This window comes from Macaca nemestrina, chromosome 2, assembly GCF_043159975.1.
Source record: "Macaca nemestrina isolate mMacNem1 chromosome 2, mMacNem.hap1, whole genome shotgun sequence".
Lineage (NCBI taxonomy): Eukaryota > Metazoa > Chordata > Mammalia > Primates > Cercopithecidae > Macaca > Macaca nemestrina.
The window spans coordinates 170,305,922-170,318,866 of record NC_092126.1 but is presented as its reverse complement, the minus strand read 5'-3'; the positions used below and the strand labels follow the sequence as shown (position 1 = coordinate 170,318,866).

The 12,945-nt window shown below is 37.1% G+C and overlaps 1 protein-coding gene across 6 annotated transcripts in view; it reads right to left on the bottom strand.

The window, feature by feature from the left end:
• Positions 1-12,945, bottom strand: part of LOC105470387 (spindle and centriole associated protein 1) — a 64,160-nt gene that overhangs the window by 2,627 nt on the left and 48,588 nt on the right. For 5 of the 6 annotated variants that reach the window (XM_011722311.3, XM_011722313.3, XM_011722314.3 and 2 more), the window contains 3 exons: positions 6,178-6,662; positions 3,025-3,205; positions 781-883 (listed from right to left, as the gene is read on the bottom strand). In XM_011722311.3, the coding sequence (XP_011720613.1) occupies positions 781-883; positions 3,025-3,205; positions 6,178-6,662 (769 nt within the window). The remainder of the gene's footprint in view (positions 1-780; positions 884-3,024; positions 3,206-6,177; positions 6,663-12,945) is intronic. The other variant, XR_980487.2, reaches the window with a different exon arrangement.

Genomic DNA, 12,945 nt, shown 5'->3' with positions numbered 1-12,945 from the left:
AGATGAGTGGAAAGTACAGAGTTCCCATATACCCCTTAACCCCCACCTCCAACACACACACAGTTTCCCCTATTATTAAGATCTTGCATTAGTGTGACAAATCTATTACAATGGATGATCTAATATTTATATGTTATAATTGACTGAAGTCCATAGTTTACATCAGGGTTCACTCTCTGTGTTATACATTCTGTGGGTTTTCACAAAATGTATAATGACATGTATCTGCCATTACAATATTTTATGGATAAGTTTTCAATAATGAACGTGCAGGGATGGGGAAGAAGGTCCAGGTAGTAGAAGAGTAACAAGACCTGGAACAGCACAGTACAATAGTAAGGATGCAGAGTAGAGAGAGAAAGGCCAGGTACGTCCTTAGTGTCACTATTTACCAATCATATGACCCATCTAGACAAATCACCCCATTAGCTCTGAGAGCTTCAGTTTCATTTACTGTGAAGGAGGAAAATACTGTTGGTCAATTCAGCTGTCCTGTCATACATCACCTCCTAATTTTGTAACCCATAAATACTCTACATATGTGTTATCTCATTTTTGTTTTCAGTAGCAAACCCATGCCTTTCAACTTAAAGTTTATTCCTCACTCCCTTTCCCCTCAAAATTCTCTTTTCCAATTATTTTACTCTCTTTGCATGAGTCTGTCTCAACCTAAGTCAGATATTGTACACTTCCTTTTTTCACAAAGAGAATAAAATACATACCAAATTCTTTTTTCCTTTTTTTTTTTTTTTTAAAGTAAATATTCACTCTGCAACTTACCTTCTTGTATTTATCCCACTGACAGGAGAGACAGTACTACATTTTGAGCTTTCTGAGGCTTCTGCTCCTGGAATAGATACCTCAATTGTTCTCTTTGCTCCTTCTAAAATATAAAAATACGTATTAGTTTCATTACCTTTCAATGAAATAAAAATTTCACTCGATTTCTATCTTACTGAAAATTGCACATTACAAATTTAGTGGTTCTTTCCGTATTTTTTAATCTTAGCCCAAGATACACTTGATTTTTTTTTTTTTAACTGAACTGTGAGATAAGAAACTTTAGTTACTAGTGTTAATTCAGTAGCATGCCAGTTCATAGAGAGCCAGAATCTTCGGACAAGTGGCATCATGTCAGCTCTGGAGGTGAAAAACAGAAATTAAGAGCTAGCCCTAAAGAACTTGAGATCTTTGTCCAAGAGAGCTTAACCTAAAGTTTTCCCCAAAAAAAGGAAAAAGAAAATTTCTGAAGTCATTCAGCAAAACTTTAAATCTTTTACATCAATTACATTATGACTATTACTGAAGACATTGAAATAGGAGAGGAAAGTTGGCTGAAGAGCTCCATATGGCCAATAGCAAGTATAATTATGAATATTTTCCATATTTCAGAAGTAGGTTATCAATCAGCATATATTTACTATTTACTAATGAAAGACTTTATGTTCATCATAGGCAGTTTCACAGAGGCTCCTCGCTTTGTGTGACTTCCTAGCTTTACGAGGTAATAAAACCCTATTTAATTTTACAAAACATTCCTCTGTTACCCTAGAAAACAAAAGAGGTTTTTCATGGCATATGGTTTATTTTTACTTTTATCATTATAGTCCACAGAGGTTTTTTTTTTTTTAAATAAATATAAGAATTTTACTTATAAAAAGAATACTTTAGAAATAAATCACTGGACAGGAAAGAACACAGTTGCAAATCCATAACTTGCTTTGTAACTTGATAAATCACATAACCTCTTTGTGCCTCCCAGTTTACTTATTTGTCAGATAGGTATAATATTAGCCCTATCTACTCTAAAGGTGTGTTGAGGACTAAATTATATAACATAAATAAAAGCATATTTTAACCATACAGAAATACTGAAATGGAAGATGTATATTTAAATACAAAATTATTCTTAAGGCTGATCTGCTTTATTTTTCTTCCTTGCACTTAGCACTAACTGATATTATCCCAAATATTGATTTGTTTGTTGCCTGCTCCCCTACTCAAATTGTAGAGTATTCAAGCCCACACATGGCACGCACATAGTACATGTTCATACATAGTTCATTTATTTATTCTAATCAGAAGTTGTCTTCATAACTATGAAGAACAGTAGACAAAACTGTCATTTGAGGAAGCCTAGAATAAACAAAGAGAGAGGGCTGTGGGGAAATGCATTACTATCTTTTTCCAGCAATTTCCAAAAGAGTCTGCTTTCTGGGTCTGTATTTCAAAAAGGAAATAATTTCTGAGGGGAAAACTCTCATTGGAAGATACCTTAAAGGTAACCTACTTCAACCAGAAATAAGACATATTTGAGTCCCCCTCAAACACCAATGTTTGAACATCTCAGAGAACACATCAATTACTAGTACACGGAGCTTTTTCTATTCCTGACAATTACAGCCTTCTCTTTTACTGGACCAAAATCAATCTCTCTGTACTCTTCGTGTAGCTCTGTCCCTTGAGGGCCTTAATAATGCAATTTCTGATAAAAACAACTTGATATATACTTCGTTTCATCAGTATCTTTTTGAATGTGAATACTATGACAATTTTTTCAGTTACTATTTTATTATTCAGAATCCCCTCTAGCTTTTCACATTCCTAAATGTAACAGAAAATTTAATTAATGAGTGAAAATGCTTTAACTGTTTTACAGAATAAGTTGTAATTTGTTGCTGATGAAATTCTAAATTAACATTCAGATATTTCATGCTTAGTTGCAGCATATGACCTAAGTGAACTGTACACTATAATGAATCCCATTTAGATGTAGGATAATTTAGGAACTCAGACACCGAAGATTAACTATAGGCATCATAGGATAGAAAGAATCAAGAGATCTGCCTTCTAATCCCATTACTGTCCCTTATCCTGTGAGTTAGGGCTGTTTCTTTCTGTGTAAAATTGAAGGCACCAAAATATATGCTCTGATATTTCTTTTGATTCAATATAAACTTGCAAAACCAAGAAAAGTGAAAACCTTCATATTTCTAGTTTTTAAATCATGAATTTGTGACCAACCAGTCCATGCTCTGAGAGGTAACTGAACAGGTAACATTGGTGGAGAAAGATTCAAACCAACAAGTTTCTGCTGCTCTATCAACTGCAGTAGTTTTCCACGAGCCTCCATACTTTGTCGATTCAATTCTGCAATCCGTTCCTCCATACTACCTGGTGCTAGAGACTGTGCTACTGGAAAAGTCTTTGAGAGATGGAGAGAGAAAAAAAAAGTACAAATTGAATACTGAAAAATCTCTCACACGATTTATTTTATTTTATTATTATTATTATTTTTATTTTTTGAGATGGAGTCTTGCTCTGTCGCCCAGGCTGGAGTGCAGTGGCGTGATTTCAGCTCACTGCATCCTCTACCCCCCGGGTTCATGCCATTCTCCTGCCTCAGTCTCCCGAGTAGCTGGGACTACAGGTGCCCACCACCACGCCCGGCTAATTTTTTTTTTGTATTTTTAGTAGAGATGGGGTTTCACCATGTTAGCCAGGATGGTCTCAATCTCCTGACCTCATGATCTGCCCGCCTCAGTCTCATACAATTTTGACTTACTAAGTGCCAGCAAGTTAGTATTCACAGCCCTTATTCTATATAAATGTGAATAGTGAGCACACAATAGAATTTACAGTCCCTTTGTCTAAGCACATATTCTGGGAAAAGCTTTTCTGTGTCTCTTAAGATCTGCAGAGCTGCACAAAAGATCACATGAGCAAAGAGCCTACTCCCAGTGAGCTGGTCTCTAAGTAAATGCCACACATCTTCGAAGACAGATCTGGGGTTTGACAGATTACAAAAGAGGATCTGCTGTCTTTGAAACAGAAGTTTCTATAATTACAATCTTCAAATATGCACCACTTGGCAAAGATTCTGGGAATCTTGTCACTCCTTCTAACCATATGTCAGCCTCCCCAGGCCACTTTTGGCCTAAGATATCTGATTCAAGAATAGTTGGTGACTGGAAAGAAATATGAGAGGTAGGGTAAAAAATAGCCACCCCAAAAATATAGCGTAAGTTTAATTTGAAAATTCCCCCACAAATGTGCTTATGTCATTCCTAATCATTTCATTATTCCTACTTATGTCATTGTTTCAGTCCTAGTTATTTCATTTCTTTTTGGGAAAAAACAATCTCTGATAAAAGTCACTGATTTTTAGCCTATGTCTATTAGTAATAAATAAATAGGAAAATCAGTATGAATTAAAGATCATTTTAGATTTCCAATTAAAAGAGGGTAGTGAAGACAGAAATATTAGATAGTCCCTTCTAGCTTGATCTATATACTAATTAGAAAAAGAGGCAAGCAAAACATTAGACTCTACTGTCTTTTTTAAACCAAGAGTTGCCTGTTATGAATAATCTTCAAAACTACAAACATATAAATGCCTCCCAATGACTCAAAATTGAGACAGCTGGTATTTACTTATATACACCACTACCAATGGCTGCCCTCTCCTAGCAATATTCCTTTCTGGCTCCTCTTCTGCCAGTTCCTTCTGTCTACTACTTCTATGATTCAATACCCATATTGCCCTTATTCCCCATGAGCCAGTGCTGACAGAGAAGGCCCTTACTCTATGGCCCACCTTACCCAGACCTTCCTCACCAAAGCCCTCCAACCACCACTGTTAAAGCCCTTATGAACACAGTCACCTCAGGAGCTTCTAATCCCCACTGACAGTATCCAGCTCCTCCTATCAGAAACATGACAGGAGCTGCTTTGGCTCTAGAAGGGGTAAAAGAAAGTGTCTACCGTCACTGGAACCAGCATTTGGAAGTCTTTTATAAACCCTCCCTAGCTGGAATTCAGACTTCTTATCTCACCCAGAAACAACGAAATGAAGATTCAGGTTACCAGGTTAGCCCACAAAGTTTATTTCACTTACAAAACTCCTGCACTATAATATGCAGACCTTTGCTACTCAAAGCGTGGTCCTCACACCAGCAGCACTGGCATCAGTTGGGAACTTATCAGAAATGCACAGGTCCTACCTTAGACCTGCTCAATCAGAAACCACATTTCAGCAAGATCCCCAGATGATTAATATGCACATTAAAGTCTGGCTTTAATAATCCTTTAAAACGTTACTCCTGGCCAGGTGCAGGGTGGCTCATGCCTGTAAGTCCAGCACTTTGGGAGGCCGAGGCAAACAGATCACTTGTGGTCAGGAGTTCAAGACCAGCCTGGCCAACATGGTGAAACCCCATCTCTACAAAAAATACAAAAATTCACCAGGTGTGGTGGTGCGCACCTGTAATCCCAGCTACTTGGGAGGCTGAGGCAGGGGAATCACTTGAATCCAGGAGGCAGAGGTTGCAGGGAGCCGAGATCATGCCACTGCACTCCAGCCTGAGCGACAGAGTGAGACTCCATCTCCAAAAGGCAAAACAGGCTGGGCACAGTGGCTCATGCCTGTAATCCCAGCACTTTGGGAGACTGAGGCAGGCAGATCATGAGGTCAGGAGTTCGAGACTAGCCTGACCAACATGGTGAAACCCCGTCTCTAATAAAAATACAAAAATTAGCCAGGTGTGGTGGTGTGTGCCTATAATCCCAACTACTCAGGAGGCTGAGGCAGGAGAATCACTTGAACCTGGGAGGCGAAGGTTGCAGTGAGCCAAGATCATGCCATTGCACTCCAGCTTGGGCAATAGAGCGGGACTCCGTCTCAAAACACACACACACACACACACACAAAAACAAAACAAAACAAAACAAAAAAACCACCTCATTTCTATACGAAAACCCATTCTATGTCCTCAAAAATTAACTACTCATGATTTGAGGGCCAATACTCTTTTATGAGCCATTTTAAGAATAAAAATACTTTCAATTAACATGTGGTTATGTGGCAAACATTCAAGTAATATTAATTCTATACTTGATACTTAAAACTTCATCCTAACTTAATCTTAGCTTTCCTTCACATTTTATCTTTGTCCTATTTTCATTTATATAATTTTCCTTTTATGCTGTCTTGTCTTGTATGTACAACAGACTGATAAATAACCTGGACCTATTGTATTGAAGACATGCCAAAGCATAAGCCATCTAGCCTCAAAGCTTTCTAGGATCACTTCTGAAAAGAAGTTTCTTAAGATGCCCAAGCTAAAGTTCCTATTTAAATTCCTGTATGTCCCTAATCAATCCTTAAATGGTACTCACAGAAGTCATGTCACTTGCACTTTCTTGTTTGTTCAACTCCCGGAGTCCATCCCCTTGCTCTCCTCTGGGCTCAATAATACTATTTGTATGTGCCTTCATAGCTGAATTCTGCAATGTCAAATCAGCAATTCGTGCCATTATGTCCTTTCTTTGTATTAATGCCTCATTTGTTCTCAGCTGGTGTCCATCTCCCACTACTGGGAGCTCTTCTGAGAATGTGGGGCTTCTTGACTGTTGAGTGTTGGAATGGGAATTGCAGAGGGGCTGTGAGAGGTTAACAAAAGGAGCCTGAGTTTTGTTCTCCAAATCTTCTCCCATATGAGAGACTCTCCACCTCTGAGTGAAGAGACGATTCTCTTCACTTGAATTCTGAATATCTGTATCAACAGGTAAGGTCTTCTCTTCCCAATTTTGTTCCTTCTCAATTATTTCCACAGTTGGAGGAAGTCGTGGAGCAGGACGAGTTTGAACAGTCCTTCTCAATACTATAGATAAGAATTTAAAAATAACAAACATGTATTATTTTCCCATAGATTGACACTATACTCATCTCATTAGCCCACCATGGTAGTTAGAAAAGAATTTCAGTAGAAGTGTTTGGCTTCTGAACGCCTAAACTATTTTCAGCAGAGAACACACCAGCAATGTCACCCCTCGTAATCAAGTACAGAGACTTACCATGTTCCTTAAAGCATTTGTCAGTACCCTTGTGAAAAACCATCTGTCAAGTTCACATTGTAACACATATATTAATTCACATCTGGGAATACTGGGGAATGAGGAAGCAGGTATAAGTACCCAATTTAAACTGCAGATAGCCAGGATAGGCCTCTCTGAGGAAGTAAAATTTTTAAATGATTACATTGATTACATATGTAATAGGAACTAGAGCAAAGGACATTACAGGCAGAAACAGCAACATATGTGAAGGCTCAAAAAACAGGAAAGAGCAAAGAAATGAGGCCAGCCTACCTGTAGGATAGCAACAAGGAGAGAACTGAAAAAGCAGGAGATTAGAGAGGTGTGCAGTGGCCATTTCTGGCAAGCCTTTCAGACCATGTTAAACATTTTGTAATTTAATCTAAGAGCAATGAAAACCTAGAGAACGTCTGGCAATGATTTGATTTAAATTTCTTAAATGCTGTGGATAATTGGAGGATAGCAGAAATGGAAGCAGAAAATCCAGGAAGCAATTGTAATAGTCTAGAAGAAAGATGATAGTAGCTTTGACTAAGGTGTATTGGCATTAGAGATGATGAGAACTAAATAAATTTGAGAAATATTTTGGCAAAGAACTGACAGCAATGAACTAGAAATTGGGAGTGAGAAAAACACACAGATCAAGAAGACACATATCTTGAGTGGATGGTGATCACATTTACTGAGATGCTGAAGGCAAGAGGACAGACTTAGGGGAAGGAGGGCTTATCAAGAACCTAAGGTGCCCTAGGATTCATCTGTGTATCCATCCAAGCAGATGGATACATGGGTTTAAAAATCAAGAGAGACATCTGGGCTAAGATATCAAACTGAAAGTCACTGACATTTAGAAGGTATGAGAAGCCATGAGAATGAGTGAGATTATCCAGAGAGAAGAGTAGAGGGAGAAAAAAACCAGTATCAAGATATGAGGAACTCAACATGTAGGGTCAGGTAAAGGAGGGAAAAGCCACCAAAGCAGACTAAAATGGAGCAGTCAGAAAGATAAGGAAAATATTACACCAACATGGCATCAAGGAAACAAAGTGGTTAATTGTACATAATACCACTGTCAGACCTGGAAACATAAGGACAGAAAAATGTACCCTGGACTTAGTAACAGGGAGGCCACTGGAGCCCTCAGCAAGAGTAGTTTAGATGGAATGCCCTAATTGAAAGGAGGGATGCTTCTAGTTCAAGACTACAGACTGAGCACACATTTATCTCACCTCTTTTCATTGACAGCAAGGACATATAAAAGGAAATAAACCCACAATCAGTAAAGAGAATAGTCTGGGAAGAGAATCATTAGCAAACAAGATATTTCAGCAAATCTCTGGAAGACTAGGAGTAGATGGAAAGCATGTGAAAGAGTACAACTGAGCAGAAACCATACTCCAGAATACATATACATTAGAAGGAAATGACAGGTGAAAGCCAGTATCTGGGGGTGGGGGGAACCCTGAAAAGGCTGCAGTCACAAAGCTGACAGGTACAGAGGAAGAAAATGAGAAGTAGAACTGAAATCTGGGGAATTACTTGAAAATTTGTCTACTGCATGCTTTTTCCAGTCAAGCTGCTGCACACCACTTCCCTGAACTGTCCTCCTAAGCAAAAAATCAAGGATGGAAACAGTAAATGTGAGCACCCCAAGTGAATGGCTGGATCCTAGTTACATATTCTAAAAGGAAACCCATAGTTAGTAAATCGTACCCATATACACAAAGCAACCACATAAGGGAAAGTCTACTGGGAAAATAGACCTAGACTTATCGACATCACAGAAAAGAAAATGTATGACAACCACCTACAATATTGAACTTATTCATTCTTAAATACAAATGAACAACAGGAAAAAACCAGCAGCACAAAAGAAAAAAGCCAAGACAGGGAAACTGAACAGATCAAGAAGAAAAGAAAATTCAGGTACAGAAGAAAATAAAAGAAAATTCATAGTAGAATTCTAACTAGTATCCTCAGAAAAGTTTCTGGAAGATACTGCATTCATAATAAGTATCAATGAAAAAAGGACAATCAGACAAGGGCTCTTGCTTGGAAATTAAAAATACAATTGACGAAATTTTAAAAATCCAAAAGACAGGCTTGAATATAAAGTGAAAAAATCTTCCAGAATCTAAAAAGTAAGATATAAGGCCAAATACATAAGAAAATCCCAACGATCAACATAAATTTTCCCCCAAACTGAAGAAAGTCATATGTCTTCATACTGAAAGGTCCAACTAGTGTCTCACAGTGCAAGAAGGTAAAAACCCATATTTAGGCATACCTTGTGCAACTTCAGCGTAAAAACAAGAGATCAATCCTAAAAGCTTTCTCAGAAAAAAAAAAAAGTAGGTCCAATATAAAGAAATAGAAGACATCTCATTATCAGACATCTCAACTGAACACTGAATACTAGAAACCAATGGAATAATGTCTTTAATTTCTCAGGAAAAAGAACTCTTGACCTAGAATTCTTTAGCCACATTATCAATCAAGTGTAAGAGAAAAATGAAAACATCTTCAGAATTTCAAGAACTCAGAGTTTACCTTGCATATGCTTTTTCTGATTATTTCTTTCAGAAAATTGTGAAAGAAAACTAAATAATAAGAGGAAACAAGTGACCCAATCCAGGTGTGCAATGATACCAAGACCCAGGATGAGAGCTATGCAGAAGGCCCAGCAAGCAATAAGCAATCAGTGAAGGCTGCAGCAAGTTTAAAGGGCTTTGAGAAGGTGTCTCTGGGATGAAAGCAGATTCCATGCCACAGACAGTATGACAAAAGGACTTGAAGATATGGTGAAAGCACATTATTCTTTTGTCAACAAAAGAGTAAAGGCAATTTGAAAGTCTACACAAAGCAAAAACTGTACAAGAAAGTCACAGTATAAATATATAGCAAAAAGAGTCTGAGCTCTCATAACATGAAATAAGAATTCACCTTGATTTTCACAAGAACTTTTTCCTTTGTTTGGCCCAAGCACTGGCAGTAACAATGGATTCGAAAAGAAAATGTAATGGTTATTTATTTGTTTTCACTTGTCAATATGTATATAGACAAGACACAGAAAACACAGTTGTTGCAATGGAAGAGAAGGTTAATGTAATCAAACTTAATAATGTGAAAGGGAAAGGATAATTAACTGAAGATGGGAGGTAGAAAACAGAAGTAAAGCAGAAGGGAAGGGATGCTAGTATTTCATGTAGTGGAAGTCAAGAAATACTATCTAAAGTTAAAAAAGAAATAGAAAGTATTTAAAGTAACAAAAAAGATTAAAAATAAAAACAAAACTATCCAGAGTAGAGAAGGGAGGTAGGTGTTAGGGTGAATTACACTCTCTTCTTTCATAGGGAGAGTCTATAATTATTATGTAAAGTTGGTATCTCAAGAAAAGAGTTGCAAAAATATTTTATATTAATTACGGAGACAATTACCAAATAAACAAAAATCAAATTGGAATAAAAATGACTGCCTTTAGGGGAATGTACTGTGAAAGTTGTCAGAATGAAAATGGAGTCATTTGGCCGGGCGTGGTGGCTTACTCCTATAATACCAGTACTTTGCAAGGCCGAGGTGGGCGGATCACCTGAGGTCAGGAGTTTGAGATCAGCCTGGCCAACATAGTGAAACTCAGTGTATACTAATAATACCAAAAAAAAAAAAATTAGCCAGCCGTGATGGTGCACAACTGTAATCCCAGCTACTCAGGAGGCTGAGGCAGGAGAATAGCTTGAATCCAGGAGGCAGAGGTTGAGGCAGGAGAATAGCTTGAACCCAGGAGGCAGAGGTTGCGGTAAGCTGAGATTGCACCACTGCACTCCAGCCTGGGCGACAAGAGTGAAACTCTATCTCAAAAGAAAAAAAAATTGAGCAGTTTGTGTCAGAGCACAAGTGACTTTATCAGAGTCACTTTATCAGACACAAGTGACTGATAAGTGGAGCCTCAAAGAGCCAGGAAGGAAGAGTTCTCATGCATGTATGACTGATAACAACTATTCAAGAGATTTCAAAAACCAGAACCTTGCACAAAGGCCTCCACAATCTTACACAAAAAATAATTCTGCGAGGACATCTGCCCAACAACCAACCTTAGATTGATGCCACCCTTGTTACTGATCCTTGTAGCCAAGGATAGTTGTCTCAAAACAACTTAGATAATCCTCCTCATTTCCCCTTTAAAAACTCTTGTCTTCCTTTACTTCCCTGAATATGCCCACCATATTCCCATTGCAATGCTCAATCCCAAATAAATATCAGTTTCTTTTAGAGAGTCTCTCTCTGGGTTAAATTGACAGTACTTTTTTTAAAACCACATAAAATATGAATTAGAATAAACACTTTAAAATAAGGAATGAATGGGAGATCAGAAAATGAAATGAAACTGCACACAAATACAAATACACACACACACACACACACACTACTCGTTCAAGAAGCATGGCTGTAAAGAAAAGGAGAAATAAATCAATAGCTAGAGGAAAATATTTATGATGGGAAATGCTACAGCAATATTGTCCAATATGGCAGCTTCTAGTCATATGTGGCTATTCAAAGTTAAGTTAATTAAAATTAAATAAAATTTAAAATTTTAATTTCTCAGTCACACAAGCCACATCAGGTGCTCACTAGCCCCATGCGGCCAGTGGCCACCATTCTGGATGGAGCAGATACAGAACATTTTCATCAACCCAGAAAATTCTATTAGACAAGGCTATCCTAAAAGAGAACTGAATGCTGATGAAGGGCCCTACGTATCACCCATTTTCATCTGCATATTCTGTTTAACTGAATAATTCTTTATATGTGAGTATTCCAAACAATGCTTGAAAAATATAATAAAACATCACCAATTCAAATACCTATTCACAAGCATCTCTGTCTGCACATTATAAAATAAGTGGGCAGTTATTTCAAATGAATACTTGCTGAAGATACTAACAAAATGTTGTCTATAGCAATCCTTGACAAACTTGCTTTAACAAGCATTTAGTAAGTTTGTGATCAGAGTAAAAATATTTATTGTAACTGTTTCTTACAAATAATTTTAAGCTATTTTATGATCACCAATGAAAAATATTTACAACATCTAAGCAAAGATCATTAGACAAGCCTATTAACAACATGCAAACATTTGAACAACTAACTAATTTAAAGAATAAAAGTCTAGGCTGAACAGAAATCAGAACTGAAATCGTTATTTCCCGAATCTTGCCAGAGATAATAATACCTTCTAGCCCTCTGAAGAGTAAATACTGAATCATACACTGATAGAGCTGTAGGGAGCATTAAAGATAAAGAAATATTTTCTCATTTCATAGATGGAAAAACTTAGGTCTAAAAAAGGTAAACCATCTGAGCCTCATGCCTCACAGCTAGTCAAGAATAAATGGGCCAAAATGCCAGCACTTCTGACTCTCAGCCTGGCACTGTCACCACTGCACCACACTGATCTGACAAATGCTACATCTGCATTACAAATAACAAAACAGAATTTTTAATAGCAAGGATTTGTCATTTTATTTTACCCCTTGGGCTTCTTCATGTCCTTTATTGGAAACATACATCAAAGTGCAGAAAATTGCACAAAATTCGTATGTCCCAATAACAATTAACAGTTATTTTTCTGTTCCCCTATGTAAAAATATAAAAAAATTTTTAAAAGAAATAAAAATTCAGGCTAATCAGACCTAAATAATATTTTTCAAAAAACTTCAGAAGAGAGTTTAAGATACTGGTTCTTTTTTTGACCAAAGAACTCTTTGAAAATGAAGTAAAAACAATAGCTCCAGAAAAAATGTACATGGGGACAAATAAATCTAATTTTCCCAACAATGAAGTAGTTCATGGGACTTCTGAAGACCATTCATGAACCCTAAGTTAAGAATCTTTGAGCTAAGAATTAATAATACATTCTTAACCTGTTTACTCTACCTGTGAGATGCAAAAGTAACTCTAAAGCTATTTTTAATTGTCCATTAACTTTTATTATAAAATTCCCTCAACTGAGCTGAAAACTTTTGATGAGAAAGAGGTGAATATGATGACAAGATGTCACTTACATGACCC